We start from the raw sequence: 25,235 nt of genomic DNA on the forward strand, positions 1-25,235 counted from the left end.
TGGGCAGGCAGGGCTCTATCGCTCCCCAGCTCCTGCCCGAAGCACATCTGGGGGATTTGAGCTCGACCCAGATACTCTTGAGATGTCCTTACCCAGGAATTTGTGTCAAAGAAAGAAATGTTAAGCAAATCTTTTGCAATTATCGTTGCCTCCAGCGGTTAGTCTCAATCTCCCTTTTGCATCTTTTTCTTTTCAAATCTAGTCTTGAAGTTGGCTGCTTTTAAACTGGGTGGTGCTTTGGTGGCCTCGAGAGCAGCAGTTTCCATGGTAACTCAGGAGTACCCGTTTTTGCACAGTCACGGTTTTAGCGGGTCACAGCCACCACTGCAGCCAGAGGACCAGAAGGATCCCGAGCCAGTCCCATCCCAGTGCCACTTGGGGTGTGAGCAGGAGCCATATATGACTGAGCTTGCTGTTACCATCCCTCACCTTCCTTGACCTCCTGGTTGCAATGCCGTGGGGTCACCCACGAGGCCGTTCTGTGCCGTGGGACTTCTGTTTCCAGGCACAGCTTTGCTATTTGTGCTGGCACAAGCCTGGTGTTGGGCTGCTTGTGGACTTATTTCACCTTTTCCTTTCTCTTTTTCTTCTCTTGGTGCTTTCCCAGCATTATCAGAATGGGGCTTTTCTTTCTTGGTGGGCATTTTGAACCGGTCCAGGTTCTGTGGGAAGGATGCTGTGAACAGGTGCCTTTTTCAGTCCCCCCTTTGCAAAGCAGCATCACCTCCTGCTGCCCAGGGGGTTTGCACTGGGGTATCTCCACATGGCTGCTGAAGGCTGAATGGCTTTGGGGGGGTCTCTGGAAAAGCAGCTGGACAGGGGTTAAATCAAGGCTTTTGTGGCTGCTCTAGAGCCAGGAGCAAGGAAGGGAGGAGTGAACTGAAATTCCCTTCAATGTCTGCGCACCGGAGGGAGGGAGGATTAGTCTTGTTAGGGCAGAGCGCTCGGGGTAATCCTGCTTTTGAATTAGGGATTTCACTGTCATTAATCTGATGTGAAAATAAATAGGGCAGGACCTTAATGCCTTTGAGGGAGCTACAGGCAGAGGAGGAGAAGGTGGACTGGAGGCGCTGAGCAGGGACAGGACCATTCAGCCCAAACCCCTCCAGCCTCATCCCCTCGGGAAAGGTTTGGTGATGAGGGACAATGGGAGCATCCCTGGGAAATGTCTGAGCCCTGGGCAGGGGCTTCCTCCTCCAGTCTGTTCTCTGGCCAAAGCAAAACTATTCCCTACAATGGGTTTTATTCCACCTTTCCAGCCTTTTCTTAAAAGGCAACACAAGTTTTCTTTTGTCTTTTTTCTTTCTACATGCAGCAGCATTGCCATTTTCCATCTCGCTGCTGTGACTGATCCTTGCTGACTACACTGAAAGACTCTAAACATTTGTGACCACAAAGCTAAGGGAGAGCCTTTCTTTTTCTATTAGAAAACGAAAACAACTCTTCTAGCACCATGAAAGACACCAAATTCTTCTTTGGTGTTAGATGGCCAGGGGACAGTGGTGGCTCTACCTCTCTTCAAGGATCAGGGCTCTCATTCAACTCCAGTGGCAATTCTTCTCATGCAGGTGATTATTTAACCATAAAAAACACAACTAGATCATTTAGAAGAAAGAAAGAAGTTTTTAGGAAATCTGATGAGCAGAGAGCCTGAACAGAGGTCACTTTACCCCACAAACATCTTCAGCCTTAGACTTCAGTCACTCCACTGAAATAAAAAATCAGGAGCAGATGCTGGATCCGGAGGGCAGGCAGGTTTTCTGCTCAGAAAATTTTATTCTTGAAATGTTTGTGATTTTGTATCACAATGAGAGCGATCTGAGCAGCAAACAGGCGCTGACCCAGAAGCCAGAAGAGCCTGGGGTGTGGGAAACCCTGCCATCCATCAAGGTTTCCCCGTACTCCTGAGGACTCCCTTCAGCAAAGCTCTGCCTCTGCCTCGCTAGGGACAGACTCTTCCATGTGTTAAGCAAAAAAGTCTGTCTTAATTGAACTGCTCCATGACCACAATTCACTATTGACAAATCAGTGTTTTCTAATGGAAAACAAAATCCAATTCTTGATCAATTCTGCTAGAAACAAGGGCTCAGGCGGTGGAGAGCGGGATGGAGAACAGTAACGCAACCAGCAGCTCTTGGTGGATGGTGGATTCAAAAGCTTATCATCTTGTGGGGGGAAGAGCCGAGGCTGTACGCTTCCCCCTCGCTGGACCAGCAGGGGATGGAGCCAGCACAAGCCCAGGATCAGTGTCCTGGGGCAGGACAGAGCAAGGTTGGAGCAACCAGGTACAGGGTCAGTGAACTCCCCTTCTCCAGGGAAGGGGGAGACCTAATTTGTTACCAGAGTTATACATTTTTTAACAGTGCAAAATCCATATGTTTTGGGGGTTTTTTTACTTTAAAGGAAAAAAAAAAAAATCTGCAAGTATAATAAGCGAGAGGAATGCAACTGCAGGTACCCTGGGAATAGCACAGGAGCCCTGTTTACATGGAGTTCCACATGAATCCCATCAAGTGATGCAAATATGGTAACTAGGATGTGGCCACGGGTTGGGCTTTGTTTAGGTCTGATGCGGGCTGTTGTCTCTATGGAGCAGGATTACCACTCTGCTTCTAATTAGGTGAAAGGGAAGGAGATCCAAACAGCCCTAAAAATGTCAAAAATCATAAAGAAGTCATTGAAGGGAGGGAGAAATTAAAATAAATCGACATCGGTATTTCAGCAATGCACAAGTCCTCTAGGGCTGTGGCCAGGAGCTTTGCCTGCTCCAGCTCCTTCTGCATCGCTGACAGGGTGACCTGGGTTTTTATTTAATTTGTTTATTTGATTTCATGCATTTCCATTTTAGACAAGTGGGTTTCCAAGTCTGATGTGTTTGGTTCCCAGCATGGGCTCCAAGGTGTTCCTAGCTCTGAATTTTGAAGTGAAAGCCCTTTCTAAAACAAGAAGGGAGTTGAGTTCATGTTTTAGAGAAGCTGCTGGACGTGACCCTGCTGATTTCACTTTTTTCTCTTAATATGGATAAATGAGAGTGTGTGTGCAAAAGGAGTTTGAGACTGCAGCCCTGCACTTGCCTAATCTTGTGCTGTGATAAATCTTGTGTTGAACTGATAGAATGCCAGATAAAATACTTCTAAAAACAGCAGGGAGAAATATGGTAGGGGTTTTTTTCTTCAGGTTTCCAAAGCAGGAGAATTTTTGTTATCAGAAATAAGACAATGTCTATGTGCTTCTTTCTCCGTGATCCCTCACTCGCATAAGCTTGTGTGTTTGAAAGCATAAAGGTTTATTCATACACAGATGTTTCCAATTATTTTCCTAAGAACAGTTCTCTCATTCATGCCTAATTTGTGAAACTCCTGTTTAGTTCCCCCAAAATTTTTTTTATTGTTTTTAATAGTCGTACCAGCAGCAGTAATCATAAGCTCTGGGCCTATTTTGCGCTGATGCGAATCACCACTTACTACTTTGAAACTATGAATGTTAGTGCAGTTGAGCACTGGTGGGTCCTGTAAGAGAATATAGTCTTTTGTTGTTTTGGTGCCTGGAGACATCCAACCTTGAGCCCTTTCAGTTCCTTTTAAAGCCTGTGCTGTGTACCCCGGGTCCTGGATTACATCCCACATCCCAACATGCCGTCATCCTTGGCCCTACCAACTTGTGCCTCCAGCTTGGCTTTGTTTTGCCTTCATCCTTGGTCATGATGTAGAGTTCCTTGAGACTTAGAAAACAGGTAGGAAAGAGATAACCTGCATTCAGCACCCGCTCTCATGACTGGAGATGGAAACAAAGAGAGGAGCCTCACTGTTTGGAGCAAGGAACTGGGCACAAGCCAGGTTTCTTGTGGTGATGGTGCCTGAGTTAATTCATCTTTGTCTTGATTTCTTTAGCTTGGTAGTGGAAGAGTTAATGCTAGTGGACATGTGGGGTGATTCACTGCTAAAACCCTTTGAGATTTGGAGTTGAAAGTTGCTGTGGGAGGAGGACAGAGGCAGCTGTGCTCTCAGCTGCCCCTGGGCATGCAGGAAGAACAGAAGAGGATGAAATGTGGGGGACCTGAGGTGGAAAGCGTAGCTTGTGCTTCTCTGGCTTTGCTGCTATATAGGAAATTAAAGGCATCCTTTGTCCCTTCATCTCAGCAGGGGTACCCTTTCCAAGGCCCTTTCCTCAGTTGCCAAAAACTTCAAACCTTAGCAAATCTGAGATGTTTTCTCTTCTTTACTTGTGCAAGGCGTGAAGGCTTTTTGACACGTAAATAGCAGGTTGCCTCAGCTTCCCCCCTCCCGATGGCCACTGGAGTGTGTGCTCTCCTTAACACCCTCCTCTCACCTGGTTCGAGCACGTCAGCATGCTGGTCATCCTCCTGAACTGCGTCACCCTGGGCATGTTCCAGCCCTGCGAGGATGTGGAGTGCCAGTCGGAGCGGTGCACCATCCTGGAGGTAAGGATCCCGTGCTGCCCCGCTTGCCTGGGATGTGTGGGGTGGAGGGGGGTGTCCGCTCTGGGAGCTGGGACCCCCATCTTGACCCTTTTTCCCAGGATCCAGCCCTGAGACCCCTTCCCATAGCGATAGTTTTTCCAGTAAGCCACACTTTGGCATCTAAAGCCTGTCCTCCAAGGAGACCTGCTTCCATGGCCCTAGGTGAGACTCAAAGGCTGATTGATGTGGGCTTACCCCAGCAAGATCCTTTCTCTACATATTCAGTAAGGGTAGGGGAGCTCAAAACTGGGCATTCGGCTCCCACTGGAGGTGTTCAACACTTTTTAATTACAGGATGGACAGTGCTGCCGGGAACCTCTTGCTCGCAGTCAGTTGGTTCCACCCCAGCCAGCATCTCCTGGATTGCTGCAGTCTGGTCTTTGCAATACAGCACCGGTGACTCTGCCATTTCATTCCCTTCTTCATGAACTAAAAAGCACGGGACGGGCCTGTGCCTGCTCTGCTCCACAGCAGAGCCCCACCAGCTGAAGTGCAGCACTGCCAAGTGCCAGGATAACTGACCTTTAGGAAGAGCTCTCAGACCCTTGTTGGCCACCCCAAGCTTAGTGGGGCATCATCACACTTGTCACTTCATCCCTTGCTGCATCCTGGCAATCCCCTTGCTGCCATATGCCTGCAGGATTCATTTTGGAAGCACATCCCAGCAGCATCTGGTGTGTGGGCTGCACCTTGGCGCTGGGCTTCCTGCAGCAACTGAGTCCTCAGGCTTGGCACCAACTTTCCTTGTTTCTGATGCATTACATCAACCTCGGCAGGGACTACCGACACGCGGTAACAGGCTTGGTTTGTGCAAATCTCGCACAGATCTGCTGCTTCACTTCCCTTTGGGCATTTCAGCCATACGGGAAGGCCAGTCGGATCCTTCCAACCAGCCTCTCCTGCCTCTTGCAAAGATTGGTCCAGAACTGCCTGCAGATGCCAGGAGTAGCAGAGTTTATCATGAAACCCTCTTTCAACCTTAAAAGAGGATCTCTTAAATGCAGAGCCAAGTAAACCAGATGAATTGAGAAGCCACTAGAGGTTTGTTGTGGAATGGGATCAATTTTTGAGAAACTGCTGCCACCAGAGGCATCCAGCACAGGGATTGTCTCAGAGGGTCAGGCACAGGGTTGATGTGAAGCAGCATCCAGAGATAGTAAGTCCACCTCCTTCACCAGAAAATGTCACACTGCAGGCAGCTGTAGGCTGAGCATCCCTCAGAGAGCCCATCAGAAAGTGTCTGATCTCTCTTGAAAGGTTACACGCTACATGCCAGCCATTTTTCTGCATGTGGGACTTTGGAGGATACCTGTTCCTGCCAAAGTGTCCAGGCAGACAAAGGGAATCCTGCCTGGATGAGGAGGTGACATTATTGAATGCTCCTTACTTCTTTTTTTTCATAATTTAATCAGGTTGTGCGAACAGACAGCTTTCATGGTCTGTTCTCCTCAGAATAGACACTCATACAGCTGCGAGGAGCCCAGGCACTGAATTTGGTTTCTAATACCATCTTAATGATGACAATGTATATTTGCAAACCCCAAGTGTTATCCTGAAAGGTTTGCAGGCAGTAAAGGACTGCAAGTAAAGCCATTGTTATCCCTCACCCTGTCACAGCTTGCAGGAGGGAATGGAAGCCAGAGCATGAGGTAGGAAAGCCTGAACTCCTTTATGGAGGAGTTTGGATGCCAGTTATTAAATGAACTGACATAATGGAGCATGAATGAAATTTCTGTGTAGCTTATCAAAGGAAAGGTTGGTTGATAAAGCCAACAGGCAGAGAAGATGGTGCTCACACGCCACCACGCAGAGGTACATGGATGCGCAGTGAGAACTTGCCTTTGAGGTGGACACTCTATTATTTTTACCATTAATCCACTCAGGCCTCAGTACGGACGTGCCAGAGACACAATACCAAACGGTATGGTCATTAAAAGAGTGGTTTGCACAGCAGCAGTCATGTCTGTAGATTGCAAAGTTCCTGTGCTTTATCAAGTCTGACGTTCAAAACAACAAAGCCTCTGCATGTGATTTAAAAGCAATCTGTATCTCCTGATGTTCAAGTTTACAGGCAACATGTAGAAGAGTATTTACAACAGAGTCCATTTCGTGGTATCTTCAAGTACATTCCTTTTTCATGCGTATAACTAGTCTTCAGGAAGGCTGGAGAAATCATAGCTCTCCAAGTCCCCGCTGCTCTGCAGAAGTCATTCTTGAAGTAAAGGCTGAAGGATGTTCTATAGGGCAGCAATGGATTAATTTGTGCACCTTTATTTTCTCTTCTTGTTTTTACAGTAATCTAAACCCCAAACTTTTGACCTTCATTAAGAGGTCCTGCACTGGACACACAGGCTTGCCAGTGGGATGCCCTTACAGTTACTTCTTTGGCCTCTGCTTGATGTGTACATTCGCTCCCAGCTGTGTCTGGGTCTGTGGGTAGAGACCTGGTTGTTTTGAGAGTCTGGGAAGTCTTCAGAGGTGAAGCACATCCCCCTGTGTTAGATGGGACAGATTCTTTCTAGGAGGTGTGAGCTGCCCCGTCTGGAAACACAGCTTCCTCTGCAAGTTGCTGTGACCTCCCAGACCCAACTGTACAACAGTGATGTCCTTTTATCTTTGTCAGTAGATTAATAGAAGCTGCTAATGCTTCCCAGGCAGTGGACTGACCCAGGAGCTGTGCTCAGGGGATGCCACCACCTATCACGTATTGCAGGTTTTATTTCTGAGTTCAGTAGGTGGCACTTTGGTACCACTGCTTCGCCTTGCAGCGTCTGCCAGGGTATGCAGAGTGCCTCTGCGATAGGAGCACTCAGGTCTCTGCTTTTCCTTTCCCTGATAAGAGAGCGCAGCAGAACTGACTGTAATAATCTTTTACTGGTCTCCAGGCATTTGACGACTTCATTTTCGCTTTCTTTGCGGTGGAGATGGTCATCAAGATGGTGGCTCTGGGGATCTTCGGGCAGAAGTGTTACCTTGGAGATACGTGGAATCGTCTGGACTTCTTCATCGTGATGGCGGGGTCAGTAACAAAACCTCATAAATTTGCTCTTCGTGTTGAAAGCAAGAAAACCCCAGAGAGCTAAATCTGTAGGTTGTCCTGGCTGGTTTTCATAACATCTTGTGAAAGCTGCCAGGCTCAAGTCTCGTAAGTCTCATTTGGTTTCACCTCTGGCAACTACGCCGGATTATGGAGTGGGGTATGAATGTCAGGGCAAAAGCCATCTGGTTGTCAGTAGCAATCCTTTGGTCAGTGTCATCTCTTGTTAAATCAAGTGCACGCTGATCTAGTCCTTGCGGTGGCCAGTATGTCCCAGTGCTTGCAGTTAAGACTGCTGTCTCCAGAATGGGTGGAAAAAGCACACAGCAGCTCAGCCCCACTCCTGCTATGTGACAGCATTAGAGTGAGGCAGAGAGGCAGAAATCGGCCAGACAAGAAGAATCTAGCCCAAACGTCTGGTTCAGAAGGTTGAAATACCAGTGGAAGAAGCTGGCCATAAGTTGACACAAATTACAAGTGCATGCAAATGCCTCCTGTGAAGTTCTCTTGGTTTACATTTTAATACCATCTCTCACAGCTGCTTATTTGTGCAGGATGTGTTAATAAACTGATATAAGGAAGATCTGGGTGTTTTTAACACAAATGCCCTTGCACCCATAGGGGAAAACGGAGTGGACTAAAAAGCCTGGCAAGTCTAAAACTTTTTTCTACGAATAAATGGATTTCAGATACCCCTGGCTCTCTTATCAGCTTAGTATACCCTAGAAAGAGATAGACAGCTTTAATTACAGAGCTCTGCCTTATTTCTGAATCCCTGGGTTTATAATGACCAGCCTGGGGTTAATTAGAACATTCCTGTAATATGTTGGGGCATTTTTACCCTTACATTAGTGATGTACAATCTTCACTGCACTAATGGAGTTTTGTTTTGCTCCATGTTATTTGTCTGGAATACAATTAGGAATGGCCTTACTGGTTTGAATAAAACATGAGCTCTCCTTAGCAGAACTTCCTTTTGACTCCGTGTGTGGTTACAGCCCAGGAAAGAACAGCAGGGACAACAAAAGAAGCAGTTAATTATTTTTTCTCTCCAAAGCTGCTGCAGCATTAAGCCAGAAGTAGTAGGGGAAGAGCAAGGCTGTGGTTGCAGGGGGAACTCGGGATCAGAAATCTGCCATCCATAACCAAAGTGCCGACAGTGTTTCCCCATGCTGAACCTGCAGGATGAGTTCTCCTGATGGGCGAGCAGAGGTTTCCCACATCATCAAACAGATCATCCCAGCGAAGCAGGAGAGTAAAACAGCACATACAGGCAGAAAGGCTGAGCCCTCTGCTCATACCTCAGTCAGGTTTGGCACCAGGATCTTTGTTCATGTAGCACCCAGGACAAGGGGAAAGGCTGCTGGTGAGTCAACTTGGTAGTTTTCCAGGGTATTTCCCCACCCTCCGTGGCTGGCATATGAGAAGAATGAAACCAGCAGAAGCATCAGAAGACCCCGCTGGGAAGCCCTCCTGCCAGTCTGGTGTTACTCAGGCTGAAGATGAGAAGAGGAACAGCCCCTTCTCTGGCTGATCTGGGCCATCTCCAGATGATTTTGGTGTATTTGAGCTGTACCTCTGACATTATTTCCCATCTCTCAGAAGAGAGGCTGGTCTGAGAGCTGGACTGGCCAGTAACACTGGTGGAGGGCAAGGAGAAGCTGCACAACGGGCTGTGGTCCTTCACCTCTCCCACTGCCATTGTTCGATCCAATGTCTGCTCCTAAAACTGGAGGTGGTTTTAGCAGGGATCACACTACTGGAATAACAAGAGCTGCATTTTCCAGAAAGCACATGGATGTGGTGAAGTTATTATGAGGCTTTTTCTGATAAGAAGGAAAACAAGTGATAGGCAGTGCTGCCTGCTTTGTTTGTCTCATTCAGTCTCCTCAAGTAAGCTGATTTGGCTTACTAGCAAGTATACAAAAGAGAGTGGAGGGTAAGCCGGGAAACTACAAAATAAACATATCTTCTGCCTCTAGCAACAGATTGTGTCTGAAGTTTGTTCCAGCACTGAAAGCCCTTTAATGTTTTGCTCGCCTGAGAAATGTACCCTGGAAAATTTCAGACCGAATGGAGCTTACAACCTTTCAGTCTGTCCAGCAGCCAAGTTGAAAGCATTTCCCGAGCATCAAAAATGTTGTCCACAAGAGCTGAAACCAGAGAGGTTTCTGGTGCATCCAGTCCCTGGAGATGTTGCAGACTCATATGATATGCTTTGGACATCTTTAACTTGACAGCTGAAGGACTGGAAACTGTTAATGGTAGAAGACATCACAAAGGCTTGTGCCTCCTTTTTTTCAGTACCCAGAGGCTGTAGGGAATTGCCTCCCCAGTGCCAGTCCACCTAGACCTCTGGTCCCTGCATACCCAGAATTTCCAGCTCCAGCTCCAGCAGGTTTCTGTCAGGCATTTCCAGGGTATTCTTGGTTTACAAGTGTGATATGAGAACAGGACTCCAAGCTTGGCCTTGACAAAGAAACCTTTGACTTTTTCATGAAGGTTTCAAATGTTTTCACTGCTTGTAGAACGTCCAATCTGGAATCCATCAAGTGTTTTAGGTTGGCTTTGGTGGGCAGTGTAGATCCTCCTGAGACTTACTTTCAAATCCTAAATGTAGTATCACGGAAGTCCAAAGTATCAGGGTCAGAAAGTCTGTTTCCTAGGCCAAATCCTGGATTATTCATCTTTTATCGGCCCCATTGAAACTCCAAGGGCTGAGTAGAAGTGAGGTCCCAGGAGTTGGCCCTTTAACACACTAATAGTTGCATGTGTTGTGCGAAGTACAAAACCAGCTCCCACTGGAGCATTTCATACTTTTTACATGCTAATAGTAGTTCAAAACCTGTATCGGTTACACTAAAATCCACTTACTCAGCCACCCGATAAATTGCGAGTGTGCTGTATTGGGACCACGCCAGCAAACAGATTCAGGCTTCGGCACTGTTCACTTCAGGGACTTTAAACAATGCTTTGTCTATTCCTGCAAGGTCTGTTTGAGCAGACACCTGGTGCTGGCTCCAAGCCCCTCAATGCAGGTGTGAACGGGCATTTCCGATGGCTTTCCCACTGTGTGGTCCTTCATGCAGCTCCGGGCTGCTTCCCACTGCTCTGCTCCGGCTGCTTAATGAACACACGTTAGATTTAAAACCTGTTTTCATGCCGTGCTGAGTTTTAAAGCTGTTCATCATGTTCAGCTCAGCTCCTATGTACAAGCTTTAAGGTGGTTTTAATTTATAAAGATGCACTGACTACTTCAGAAGAAAATTATATCTCTGAAAGGTTATCACTAAAAACAGCTCAAAATCAGCAGGGCCTCTGCACACGACAAATTAAGGCTAATGGGCAAAAGTCACCTCAGTGCAACGCCAGTGATATTTCAGGATTACACCAAAGAGAAACAAACATCAGAACATCTAGATATTCCCAATTAAACTTTGTAGAGCAGGGCAAGGCACCAAATGCAAAGTGCAAGGCTCCAGCAGAGCAGAACATGGGCACGTGGGCGATGGTATGCCCGAGCAAGGCTGGCCCAAAACCAAACCCCCTTCTCCTGTTTCCTGAAATCCATTCAGCTCTTGCTTCCTGATGGCACTTAACAATTTTGGTCCACCCTGGCTGCAGGACACTTAAGTTGAAAATCTCTTTCTACTGAGGCTTCTGAAGTACTCGCTTGTAGCATTTCAGCTTGTATTTGCCTTCCTCCTTACATATCTGTTTGTTTATTTAAAAAAAAAAAACCAAAACAAAACAAAAGCTCTTTCTCCATGGGATCCAACAGCTTACTCGCAGGGTAGCTTTTGATGCTGTTATGTTATTTGAACAGGCGTGGTGAGAGATTTGTGACATATTTACAAGTGCTTCCCCGTAGTCAAACTCATAAATTGTAATTACAGCCATGCTAACTAGCCATAACCCCATTAAAAATCAACACTACACACATTTGCCACTCATTGCTATAAAAGACCAAGAAAACTGACTTGACTTAACATCCTTCCCAGCCTGGAAGAGAAATGTTTATGTGAAATGGAGACGGAGCATGAAAAAGAAAATGTTTCTGATTCTTAATAATAAAATGGAGCCCAAACTACTTTAACGCCATTTTTCGGCTTGGTTATTCACATTTTTGTCATATGGGGAGAGATAAGCTGGCGTGACAATACGCTGGGGTGCTAGTAGGGGGTATAATATCATAAACATCTTATTGGCTTTGAGCTGCATGGAGTTGTGCAGTAATCTCCCCAGGAAGGCTGCGGATGTGCTGCTGGCCAGAGCACGATAAACTAATGGAAATGGAGAGCAGCATGGCTGTGGAAGCTGAGCAGATAGTTGGGGGCTCCCCCTCTGCCCTGATTTCTGTGGCCCCGACTTTGCAGCTCCTTGTTGTGCCAGGTTCTGCTTTCTGATGTGTTACCCGTGCCTGCAGCACCTTAGCCTGGAGCACGTCTGCCTGCCGGCCCCTGCACCATCGCTGCTCCTGTGGGTATTTTCAGTCTCTTAGAGGCTGAAATATCCCTTCTATCCCCCACTGACAGCGTGATGCACGTTATGAGCTGCAAACACGGAGTGGGTGGTTTGGCAAGCCTGCGCTGTGGCTTCCAGAGCGCAGCGACAGCCCCAGTACCCCCATGCCCAGAGACTGAGCACCGCACATCCTAACACCTCTCCTCTTGCCCCTGCAGCATGATGGAGTATTCTCTGGACGGACACAACGTGAGCTTGTCTGCGATTCGCACCGTCCGGGTACTTCGGCCGCTACGAGCCATTAACAGGGTCCCGAGTAAGTAACACCTTTGTCCACACCACAGCCACACTGCCTGGCTCTGCCTGACTCACCCCCCGCCCAAAACCGGGGGGGTAAAGCCATCCCAGATGGCTCTCTAAATGCTGAGCCTTGTAGTAGCTGTCTACTCTCCTGCTGCTGAGAGCAAGTTCATTTATTTTAATTTTTAATGGCAAGTTAGAGATCGTTTATTATGATTATCGGTGTTAGTAAAGGGCAAGGAGTAGATTTTATACCTGGGGTGCCAAATTTTTGTGGCTGCTTTCCAGTGTTTTTGTGAACGCTCTGAGGCGAGTACCTCTGCTCCTAGTGCAAAGGAAATAACAAAGTTGCTATAAAGAAAGGGGAAAGGTCAGTTTGCAGGAGGATCTTCTTGCCCCGGATGGGTTCATTTTCCTCTCTCAGCTATTTAAGGTCTTTCCATTTCTTTGTGTTCAGGATTAAAAGCGCAGCAGCCTCTCTTGTGGGTAAAATACCACAGAAGGTTTGCTGTCATGTAAAACAAAATTGGGTTCACCCACGATAGAAAGTTCAAGTGGCCCCTAAATCCATTTTCAAGTGGCTTCAGCTGCTTGTCTTCTAAATCCAATTTGAAAGACAAACTAACAAATTGAAATAATTTCCTGCTGGAATCAGCTGTCTGCTGAGCAATCCTTTGCAAGGTACTAATTTCATAGCGCTTTCATCATCTTTTAACCAAAATCCATTCAATTCAAAATGCAGCAGCATTGTATGGAAATCATAGAGGTTCCTTGCAAAAAAAAAAACAAAAAAAACCCAACCAACATTTCCTGTTCTTTTTAAAAGCACATTTGAATGACACAGCCCCGCCGGTCCTCACTGAACATCCTGCCTAGATTAATTGCCCATCGTGTCGGCACATCTAGGGACAGCAAAACAAACTCCCCCAGAAGGGTTTCGATTCCAGTACCTCAGATGAACATGCAAGGGAACAGATGGATATTTGCGCACAGGAGTCTTTGAAGTTTCTCTCTGAGCTCAAATTCTTCAGGATTTTTCTTTGGAAAAAAAAAAAAAAAAATCTATAAATTCGACAGTGACATCATTAGAAGTTAAAAACAAGACAAAAAGAAACAAGAGGCTAAAAGGGACCATGAAACCTTCCGGAGCTTTTGTTTTCCTAATGAAGTTTTGTTACCAGGGTTTCGGAGCAGCCCGAAAGCACAACACGAAGTTTTCCCCCGGGGTTTTGAGCACGGTGGCTCCATGGCCTCGCTGGGATGGGGAGGAGCGGAGGAACGCTGGCACGTGCTCGGCTCGGAGCCCTGCCAAGGTTTCAGGCTGGGGCGAGGATCAGGCTCGCTCCAAAGTTATTTAAATCCATGAAGCCCTTCGTAGCTCTCCCTTGAAATAGTGGGAGTCTTAGGCTGGGATTCAGCTAGGCTGAGAGCAGAAGCTGGGGGAATTTGAGGATTTACATGCCTATTAAACTGCAGCCCAGGGATCAAAATGCCTCCAAGTCTAGGTGAAATTTTGATCTGGATCCAGCTTGTGTTTTTCTTCCTTAGGAGACTTGATACTGAAGCTTTGAAGGAAGCCTTTTAGGCTGTCTTCTGCTACACTTGCCACTTCAATTTTTAAATTATTTTCCAAAGATGGGCAATAGAAAATTCTCAATTTTTTGTTAATTGTATGTGACATTAAATAAAAAAATCTCAGTGTTTGGAGTTGAGTTACCCAGCTTGTCAAAGCAGCTAGGCTGGTCTTAATATTGTCTTGAACTTACTACCAGTGTCTTGAACAAGTGCCAGAGCAGGATTAGTATTCTTAGAAATATCTCAGTTCCTGGAGGGCAGATAATCACAGACTTTACTTGTTTATGAGATGCTTACTTCTAACATTGGTACTTTTAGTGTTTCAGGCTGATATAATCTAGGAGCTGTGGAAAATGGATAGCGACAACCCTCTATTTTGTTGTATTTTTGCAGTTTCTGATAATAACTGAGTTACGTTTTGGCACAGGTTGCCCAGAGAAGCTGTGGCTGCCCCCTCCCTGGAAGGGTTCAAGGCCAGGTTGGATGGGGCTTTGGGCAACCTGGGCTAGTGGAAGGTGTCCCTGCCCGTGGCAGGGGGTGGGACTGGATGATCTTTAAGGTTCCTTCCAGTCCAAACCGTTCTATGATTCTATGATACATTTTTAGTCTTGCATCCATGGGGATGCTAGAGCTTAGCCAGGGGATTCCCTCGGACATCCATCGCATCCCAACCAGCAGTGTGGCTGCAGGTCCTGCTCAGCCCCGTCCATGCCATCCCCAGCGCTGGGACAGAGACGCTCCCCCGGGCACCGCCCTGCTGGCAGGAACAGGGTTTTCAGCTTGGTAGCAGTCGCAGAAGGACATCGAGCAGACAGAAATTGTAGCTGGGTCAGAAGACACAAGCCTGGTGTTCGGTGGCAGCACAGGGCAAGCAGGGACCCATGAGAAGTAGCCTGGCAATTTATCCCCGTGATGCCTGGGCATTTTCCTGGGCTCCAGCCAGTGCTATTAGCTCTTCACTTCCAGGCACAATAAATTCACCCACAAGACTATTTCATTTTTATTTTATTTGTTAAGAAAAGAAAGGAGAACCCCAGCCAATAAAAACATCATCTCTATTAGAAATTATTCCTTGAAAATGACGGGGAAAATATAATTCCTGCGATTTATATGTTTGGCAGGGGCTGTAGTTAGCGGGTTTTTTTAGTAGTGGTCATTGTTTTTAAAAATCCATTTCACTGCTTTATTTTTATTTTTCTACTATGTGGTTTAAACCAGGCATCACGGGGAATGGGAACGAAAAGAAATCCTGATCTTCGTTTCAGCCTAACCGATGCTCATGCTCTTTTCCCATGGCACACTTGACATTCTGCTGGGAGCCCAGAGCACCCTTAGCGGATAGCGAACAGATGGATCCAATCTCAAGAACGGTGCCACTAAACAACCCAAAATACCAAAAGTAGCTGAGCGGAAAAAAGTTGTCTGGCACAGGGAGATAAATTTTAACCATTTTTGGGAAAAAGAAGGCGAGGATATTAGTGAGAGCAGGGAGGAGAAAAAGAAGAAAAGCCATGCATCCTCTTTCCAATGGGAATTAAGTGAGTCTTTTCTGCTCTTCCAAAGATAGATTTGCAAGGAAAGTCTAAAGGGCAGCGCCATGGGATGTGCTCCTGGGGGGCTTGTGCTGATAGCACATGTTGGGAACAAGCATTACAAAATCAAACCCCCGTTTGCCTCCATCTCTGCTTCAGGCAGAGGCTGGTGCCATCCCCGTGGCTGACACCAGAGTTGTGGTTACAGGGGATGGCCAGGACACTGGCCGCCATCCCGCACCGCCTGTGGCACTTGCTAGTGCAGCCTGGCTGCCAGCACCGTGTCCCTTCCCCACAGGGTAGCATCGGCGCCGGGGTGGCACGGGGACGGGATTTGGAGAGCAGCCGGCAGGGCTGGGCGCCAGGATCCCGGCTCCTCTGGAGAGGGATCCGCTGCCGGCGCCAGCAGCGGGGAGCCACACCGGAGCCAAGACACAGCTGGGCATGGAGACCTTGAAAGGCTCTTGCCTGGGGATGCAAAGGTTATTACTCACACCTAATTATTCATTAGGTCAGACTTCTTGGCCGGGGCAGTTTATCCTCTCGTGCCGTGCTGACAAGGTAATGTCGGCTCCGACCCTGCTTGTCTGGGTTGCATTTCCGCTGGCAGAGCAACACGAGGAGGGGAGTAAAGTGGTGTGACGGGGCTCCGGCTCCCTGCCACGGCCCGGGAGGTAACGGGTTGGATGGGTGTTGCTCTCCTGGAGACCCTTCTCCTCCCAGCACCCATCCCTGGGGTCTACAGATGCCAGGCTGCAGCCCAGCATCATCGCTGAATTGGCAGGAGAGGCATCAGGCATGTCCTGGGAGCTGGCTAGGGGGGAAAAAGCCAACGTGGAAATTGGTGGGGGAAGAGAGAATGCGTCAGTGTGACTGCTCCTCTCTGTTCAAATGGGATGACTGATGAAGAGCAGCATCCTGCTAGGGGAAATGGAGGAAGAAAAAGCTCCATGCAGGCAGGAAAAGGTGTTTGCAGAGCAGAATTTTAGGGGGATAAAATGCCTCTAAAGGTGGCAGTGTCGCCTTGCCCAGCAGGTGCATTGATTTCCACCATGCCATAAACTTGAGCCCTGCTCTCTGCTGAGCGCTGGGCTCCCGAGGCTGTTTCTGGTTTTATTCTTTTCTGCAATTTAGAATTTGTCTTTGTCTCTTCCTCTTTTCATTAGTTCTCCTCTCATCATTTATCAGCTGTTAAAACTGTGGCTGGTTGGTGTCTCAGAGGTTCATTTAACCTCTGTTGAGCTGTTGAGCTGCAAGTCATTATTTCCTTTTTATTCCTGTTTTATCCTTGAGTTTGAAGGTGCCCTGACATGTGAGACGGGGCAGCCCCCACGTGCCAGCCCAGTCCCTGCCTCCTTGCCCGGTCTCCCCTGGGCAGTGATGCTGGGAACATACTGGACAGGAATGCAAGGGTTGGCTGAGGCTCTGCAAGGTTGACTCATTCCTCGAGTTTCTTATTTAGGATGGAAGATCTTGCACAGAAATAAGCATTTCCCTGGCAGCAGAGGTGCTGGGGCAGCCCCTGCTCTGCACCCAGGTTCTTGGGGAGCCTTGCAGAGCGGTGGCTGGGAAGGTCTCCCAGCAGCCTGCTCAGGAGGAGGGCATGGGAGCAGAGCTGAGAGCTTTCCTTAGAGGAAGACACATTTGCATCCTGCTTTCCACCCCTCAAAAAAGTCAACATTTCCCCTGCTTGGTAGTGCTGAGGCCAGCAAGGAGAGGAATCCTCATGGAAGAGGAGTTTTCCATGGAGGACACCCAGAGAGCAGCCGCAACTATCATCCTACATGAGATTCTGTATTGTTTAGGGGAACAATCTGTGTGATTCATGAGAGAGGTTCGATATGTTTATAAATATATATTTTGACAATTTCTCAGGAGGCTGGTTTGCAGGGGCGTTTCTCCAGGAAAGACTGTCTTGCAGCATTGCCCGTGTTTGTGTGTTGTTGAGTGTTGTGTTACTGAAAGCATTGGAAAACCCCACCCTTAAGTCCACCCTTTGGAGATACACTGTTTGTTCCCATTTGCAGCTCAGCCTTTTTGTACTCTTTACCTTCCTTTTCAGCCTTAACGGTGATGGGCAAGAGGTGGCACAGGAGCATTAGAAGGTGAAGTGAACTTGCCCATCAGCTTTCATAGCCCTCAACTGCTACAACTAAACTTAGGCTGCAGTAGCTTTGCATTCCTGCTCTCCCTGGTCTAACATTGGCTGTAGTGCCCAACTGATGGCTTGGGTGACTTCAAAAAGTTTTTACAACTGCCTGCATGCTGTATTACTTAGAGCTACATTTTTGGGAGAACTTTGTAGAGTGGGGCTGATGGTTGGACTCAATAATCCCAAGGGTCTTTTCCAACATGAATGATTCTATGATTCTATAAACATCCCAGTTACTCTGCCTGGGATGCACTGGCTGCACAACCAAGCTGGGAATGGTGTGGCATTCCCACTCTTCCCATCAAAGGGCTCCTCTAACCTGTTTTCTCCTCTCCCCACAGGTATGCGAATACTCGTCACCCTGCTCTTAGATACTCTGCCTATGTTAGGCAACGTCCTCCTCTTGTGTTTCTTTGTCTTCTTCATCTTTGGGATTGTCGGTGTGCAGCTCTGGGCAGGGCTGCTGAGAAACAGGTGTTTCCTCGACAGGAATTTTGCAATGTAAGTACAGCAAAAAAACCTCCACCTTTTCGTTCTTTCTCCCTCTCTCCTGCCAGAGAAACCCCAGCGGTCAGCGGGGTTAGTGTCCAGCCGGGGTGCAGCCAGGGTGGGATCCAGCAGCGCTGCAGCTGAAAGCATGACGTGGCCGTGCCACATAGCTGCAGTGGCAGCTCTTAACTGGGCTGTCATCTTGCTCCTTCACAAGGTTGTTGGCTTCAGGACTCTTGAGTCTGGCGAGGTACTTTTTGTATGAAAAAAAACCCACTTGCCAGCAAGTTAACAAGGTTTTGGAGTGGCTTTTTCATGTTTTCTTTCTGCACCTGAGGGATGAGGACTTCAGTGGTTTGGATTATCTCTGTCCAAGGAAGCTGAGATCCCTGACTCTGGGAATTTAAGGATTTGGAACAAACAAATGTGTTACAGCTCTCCTAAAATTGCCAGTGAACAAAACTGTACAGGTCTGGGAGGTCGCCTAGCACACCACACCACCTGGCAGGGGGGGCTGATGAGGTGGTCTTCATGCTGGTACAGACAGCACCATGGATATGCTGTGAAACACATAAATAAATCTTTGTGAGTGTATTAAGAAGCTTGATGTGAAAGGCATTAAAGACATTGGTACACTGCTCTCAGTCTGGGACAGGCATCAGGGATGAGCAGCACATTCATTTACCTGCTCTTTTTGATATAAACTTAAGTTTGGTTCTTCCAAGCTAGGCAGTTGCACGGACCAGCATTCCTGCCAGGTGCTAATAGGCCTTAATCGCCCTGATGACCCTCACCTGGGACCCCCATCTACACCCTCCCCATGGCCCAGGAGCTCTATTTAAGCTCAGCCTGTGGCTCTTAGTCCTGGTTTGAGCTGTGCTGTTGGTGTGCCTGTCTTCAGCTCTTGTTTTTGTTCCTGGTTTCTTTGGCTTCTGCCTGAGCTCCCTGAATGGGTCCTGAATGTTGTTCATCATTTGCCACATCTGGGGCTTTGAATGGACCCTGCTGCCAGCCCTGGGCTCTGCCTGCTGTGTTCAGGCTGTCAGTGCAGTGCCGCTGGCACTGGGATGACTCCTGGCTCATCCCCTGCCGTGGGGCAGTGCGGTTTTTGCGGGTCCCCAGCAATCCCTCAACATGAGCTGTTCCGAGGAGAACCTCAACAAGAGCTGTTCTGCACTTGCCCTTTCAGAAGCACAGGGTAAGGGCACACCTTAAAATCCATCAGCACAGCAAAAAGATCAAAACCAAGTGCAGCCTGCAAGCCTTCGCAGAAAAGGGAGGTCTGCCTGGGAAAATCCTTCCAAAGGGCTCCTGTCAGAGACTGCTGAAGATGTTAGTGGATCAGAGGTGAGGAAATGTCTGAGACCAGCTAATCGGGGCAAGTCTAGTTCAGTAAGAGGAGACAGAGCCTGTAATTATATCTGTTTGTAATCATCTGCTGTCTACAACTCGTATTGTGCCTGGAAGACAAGCAGAGATTATCCCTCAGCTCTACCCCAGGTCCTGTTTCTGCCTCTCCCCGAGTAGTCCTGTGGCTTTCAGCTGTCTGAGAGCCTTTCTTTGTACTGCAGACTGTCTCTGATGGCACTTCTTATCCCATCAGAAATGCTGAAAGGCAGAAAATCGATGAGTCTGCCATGTGTGTATGCTTCTGCTCCTGCATTTTGATGCCCCAAACTCACAAGCTCTCTCCTGCACTCAGAGCAGGTATTTGCTGGTCACCAAGACCCTCTATCGCTCAGAGTAACCCCTGAGCTGTTGTTTAAAAGCCCAGAGTGGTGTTAAAGCTGTGCTTGGGTGACCCAGTTGCATGGGGCAAGCACTATGTGCAGGCACTGTTTGAGCACAGAGCTGTAATTAGCCTCAGTGAGTCCCTCTCATCTCTTTGACCAGGTTTCGAAAATGCTGTGTGATTTCCTGCAAAGTGGAGCTTTTAAAATTAACCATAGGGGAAACATTCGCTAAGTACAGATATTAAGCAGGCTGTTATATAATGGCCATTAGCAGCATCAAAGGCGTTGCAGGATTTTCTTATCAGGGTCTTGGTCCCGGTCACAGAAGGCAAAGTCAGGCTCTCTGTGCTAAGCATCAGGAGCTGTTTGAAGAGACAGGAGATTTGTAAGAGATCTCCTTCCCACTTCACTGTAGCTTTGTGCTGGCTTCTGGGTCCTCTCCAGCAGCAGGCAGGGGTGAATTTGGGTGGCTGGGGGCTCTCCATTGCCCGTGCATAAGTCCTGTTGCTTGATGCCACATGTTCAGGGATACTGTGAGCAAAGTTTCATCATTCCAGAGAAATGGGGCAGCTCTGTTTCAGGACAGGGCTAATCTAGCTCTGCTGGCGCTGGTATCAGCGTAAAAATGTGGGTTGCTCTGATACCATCACCCAGCCTGAAGCTCCTGTCTTGGTCTGTGTTTTGCTGAGTTGGCTTTAGACCTGAGAAACCTGGCTGCAATGAGCCAGTCCTTCCATTTCCAGCTAGAAGCTATCCCAGGTTGATTGGAGCTTGGTGTGGAAGTTTTGGGGGATCCAGATGGAACTATTGCCATCTTTTCTGTAATTCCCAGTTCTCCTGAATCCATAGTTCCAGGCATCGGGATATGCTTCACCCCTGCAGTGGCCTTTAACACCCCAACAGCAAGTTGTATAGGGGAAGAAGGTGTGGAGTGGCAGTAACAGGGAAGGCACTTCAGGGTTACATCTACATGCTATTGTACAGATGGACCAAAATATATAGCACTGGGCCCAACCTAGCAGGGCCGGCTGACCAGCAGCAGGACACCATCTGCCTGCAAGACAGTGTGGAGATATAAAGTCAGGCCCAGGGTTGGATTGGAGCGGGTCCATCACTGAGTCCTTGTGCTCCATCCCTGGGCTGAGCTGCTGTGCACGGCATCAGTGCTGGAGAGCCCTGACCCCCCCGTCCCCTTCCAGGAAAAGCTGCCAATGGGAACAAAACCAACAGCAAAACCTTCACCCAGGGGATTCAGGATTAAAGTTAAGCTCTGGTTTTGGTTAGAAGTAAACAGAATAGAGCTCTGCAAGAAAGGGGAAATGAGATTCTGGTTATTTAGTTTTGTCTGCCAAGTCCCACTAAATCCCAGTGCTGTTGTCCTCAGCCTAAAATAATGTTTACCAGCCCTTCAGCAGACTGTGAGGGGCTGGAGGATGGACAGGCGTGCTGTGCACCCAGGTTGGGGCTGAGCAGATGATAATCCTGGCTCCGATTTTCCTTATAGCCTCATGCAGGGGAAGACCGGAGTTACTGGTGAGACTCACCTTGGTGGTGGTGTCAGACACTCCCAGATGAAAACAGAACTGCTTTAAAGTAAGGGTGAGCATCTGAACACAACCCAGGGTGCCAGGCAAGGAAGGGTCATAGCCCCAAAGCTTTTCTGGAGTAAAGGAAGTGTAAGGGAGCTCAGAGACCGATGCTTCAAATATAGTTTCTTATCTGCTGCATGCTTCTTTGCACGCTCGCTGGCAGCAGCTTTCTGGGCCATTCAACTTTACAGTAGGCATCAGATGGAAGAAGTGACTTTGATTTTGCCATCATTCTTTTTCCTGTGGAAACCTTTTCTTTTAAATCCCTCTTGAAAGTTGGCTACTTCAAGTAAAGAAGCTATTTTTAAATATAGTACATTCTGATATAAATTTGGGGACTTCTTTGAGGTGCACTGCAAATACCTGCTTTCTCTGTCTTTGAAAATTGCACTGTTGCAGTGCAGTATGCTGGAAGGAGGTTGCTTTATTCAGGACTCTCTTTTAGCACTGACTTTGACGGAATTACAGGCAATTACTGGGCTGTTGCAGTAGCGAGTTGACAAGCAATAAGATGGAGTGGGTCACTGCTGTTCAGGACATGGGAGAAGGTGTCACTCTCTCACCAGCTCTGGAGACCAGAGCAGTGCCTCAGAAACCTCTTCAAGCCCTGGGGAGCTTGTTGGCCAGACTGTGCTTCCCCTGGCATTGCACAGCAGTGCCAGGATGGGCTCCACTGCTGTGTCAGTGAGTGCAGGAGAGCCCCGACAGTGGGAGCTGGAGGAGGAATTTCATAAAGGCCTTTTTGGTTGGTCTGGTCTGAGAGAGGAAGGCTTGGCCTGCATGTGTGGGAAGGACAAGCAAAGCCAGTTTATCTGTAAGATCTACAGGGTGTGTCTTCCCCACCACACAGCCCCTCTGGCTCTCTCCTGCCATCATGAGCTGCTATCACTGTAAATAAAGGAACTGGGTCATATCCAGTTTCTCTGGGTTGTTGCTGCTGGGACTGCTCCTTGCTCTGTGTTGTTACGCAGAGAAGTGTTTTCCCCCTTGTGGAGCCTTTCAAGGAACTCAGGGGGTTGGAAGCAGGAGAGGGGAGAGAGCTGTGAAGTGCTTTGTATTTATTTAATGCTGCAGGACAGTTATAATGTGAGCACTTCAGTCTTAATTAACTCCGTACCTGCTTGGCATTGTACTGCCTTTGGCTCCTTGGCTTTTGTAGAGCTTCAAGAAGACACATACAGCTAAGGCAGACAGCTCTGAGTTTGTCTGAAAGGTACTTCTGCGTTCTGCTTAATTGTTCCTCCTGGCATCTCTCTGTGCTGCAACACTGGGTTGTCAGCAGAATTTCCTCCAGAGAGCAGCCTCCTCTTGGAGGGAACAGATTCTGCTTGATGCTGAGTTTCTTCCACCTTTTCCCTTTCTTCCTCTGCTGCTCGGAAAGCTGAGGCAGGATGGTGCTCAGGGCACAAGCCATACTCCAGCAGTTGTGGATGATGTCCTGCCTAGGAGATGGTTGGGCTGGGAGGACTGAGCCTGGGGAAAGATGGAGCAGAGAATAATTGTTCAGCCTCTTTTGACATAGGTCAGAATGGACTTTTCTGCCCCACTGCTGTCCTTCCTGCACACAAATGTGCCCAGGGACAAGGAAAGGGAAATACATTGCAAAGCTGCTGCAGGCCCAAAGAAAGATGTGCACTGGGCAGCTGGCCGAGAAAGGGGTGTTAATCCTTTCTAATGTGATAACAAGAGCCATGCTGGGGCTTGCTTTCTTATGTCTTTTCCCCAGAGCACAAGGGTCTCATGATTAGTGGATTCATCATCATTAATAAGTTATTTGGACTATGCCTGTTGGCAAATAACAAGGAAGTCAGGTTGACCTTTCCTGCACATGGAGGTAAATGGCCTTGGCAGAGCTAGTTCATTTATTTTGCAGATATTGGGGATTCCCTCTTTCTGTGACACTGTTTCTCATTCTTGCTCTCTTTTCTTCTTTCCCCTTTTTGGTTTTGCCATCAGGGTCATCAAGCAGAGGAACTAGAAGAAGGTCTTAAATTGGCAGTGCTTGCTGTCAGTTGGTGTGTCCCTTCCACGCTGCACTTGGTGGTGGCAGAGCATCGTGCAGGTCCCTCCCAGCTGGACGGATGCTCGTGGTGTCTGTGCCCAGGGCAGACATGGAAGAGGGAAGGGCTTGCAAAGGGCTTAACAGAAAGTGGCCCCTATGCAACTGATTTTGGCCTGTTACAGGGAGGACTTCTAGTTTGTAGGTGATTTTGAGGGCAATTGCAAAAATGACCAAGGCAGAGAAAAGGGAGGATAAAATCAGTTAAGCAACAGCAGAACCAAATCAGCCTTTATCCACTCTTTGCAGTCAAGCTGTGCTTTGTTTTCCTGCGTTTAATTTCCTCCCACGGCCACCAAAGTGTGTCGTTCTTTTGGTTCTCCAGAGGGTTTGTACCCAGATCTTCTCTATGCAGCTTATTAGATCACAGCCCAGGGCACTGTGTCTGCAGGCAGTTATTTCTCCTTCAGCCCAAGGCTTCCTAAATGGTGACTCATGGGAAACGTGCAGCCTCTCAAATCTGTGTATGTGGCTCATCAAGGGCCTTTCCAGTTGCAATGTGTAGTGAATAGAGAAGCGTTGCATAGGAGCAGGATTGGTTCTGTAGGTCCCTAGCCTGGCTGTGTCCTTCCCTCCAACAAAACTGGGTGCGTGAGCTCCAGCAGAACTGGCTGGCATGCTGCTCGCTTGCCAGCTGTGTCCCTGTCCAGCCTGCCCAGCTAGTGTGGGCTACCAGGAGACCAGAGATCAGCTCTGGGAGTTAAAATAAAGATGCTTTATCTGGAAAAATGCTTTATCTGGGACAATGATCATGTTTTGAGACCTGCAGCTGGGAGGGCAGGCAGCTGCGGAGTTGCATGTGGTGCTGAATGTTGTGTATATTGTGCCATGGTGGATAGAGGTAGCTTGGGTGTGAGGTTAGAGCAGAGCATCATGCTGGTGCATCAGCTCTTCTGTCAGCACTTCTTCCATGGTCAGTGTTCTTGGCACGACATACGTGTGTCTGCATCTGAACACGGAACTGCTCCCAGGAAAGGAAATTGTGCATCCATAGCTGCTAATTACACAATCATCCCTCCAGATGGTCCATCTTTTACTGCAAGTCCAGCTTTGCTCTGGATAGAATCCTAATTACACTGGCCCATGAGCTGCTGTGTGCCAAGCCTTCCTGTCCTGCCTGCTGCCAAAAGGTGTTTGTGATCAGGAAACTCCTGCTGCTGGTGGTGAGGTGGGGTGATGCTTCCAGAGCGGTGAAAGAAGTAAGTTTCTGCTGAGTTTCACAGCTCCACCTGACTCTGAAGCAGGTTTTCCTGGAAAATCAGTGGTAGTTTGGAAGAGTTATGTCACTGGAGTGGCACATCCAGATCAAAGAACCTTGGTCAGCATTGTTTTAAGAGAAACAAGAAAGAGCAAGGGATGTTCCCAAGACTGCACAGGGTCGTTGCAGGGCTGAGTGTTCTGTGTGTACTTTCAGGGCTGCAGGTTACTGTCTGAGATTTCCCTGTGGCTGGCTGTGCTGCAAGCAACAGGTGTCGGCACTGAGCTGCCTAAAAGTTTTGAGTTTGCATTGACTTGTCACACTGGGGATTTGAGAACTGCAGAGATCTGTTGAGTCTGAGCTGGAGGTCCAGGTGCTTTGATGAGGAGATACCCCATGAGAGCTGTCCTGCCATCACCTTATGGACTCTTAGAGCAGCTCATTGCCTGTAACCCACAAAATCCTGGTTTTAAGAGTGGTGAAGTCAGCCCTGGGGTAGCTGGTCATACCCCAGAGCCCTGCGGCCGTGCTCCTGTGCTGTATTAGGCAGTGCACAGCATAGTCAGGCTTGGTCTAGGCTCTGGGGGTGTTAGACCCCTGTCACCACCACAGGGTGCAGAAAGGCCC

The 25,235-nt window shown here is 48.1% G+C and overlaps 1 protein-coding gene across 1 annotated transcript in view; it reads left to right on the forward strand.

Moving 5' to 3' along the window:
- The window catches only part of CACNA1H (calcium voltage-gated channel subunit alpha1 H), a 255,390-nt gene that overhangs the window by 121,112 nt on the left and 109,043 nt on the right, over window positions 1-25,235 (forward strand). The window contains exons 3-6 of the mRNA XM_074919769.1: window positions 4,330-4,441; window positions 7,366-7,499; window positions 12,200-12,297; window positions 17,882-18,041. Coding sequence (XP_074775870.1) covers window positions 4,330-4,441; window positions 7,366-7,499; window positions 12,200-12,297; window positions 17,882-18,041 — 504 coding nt within the window. The remainder of the gene's footprint in view (window positions 1-4,329; window positions 4,442-7,365; window positions 7,500-12,199; window positions 12,298-17,881; window positions 18,042-25,235) is intronic.

The sequence above is a fragment of the Athene noctua genome, chromosome 15, assembly GCF_965140245.1.
Source record: "Athene noctua chromosome 15, bAthNoc1.hap1.1, whole genome shotgun sequence".
Lineage (NCBI taxonomy): Eukaryota > Metazoa > Chordata > Aves > Strigiformes > Strigidae > Athene > Athene noctua.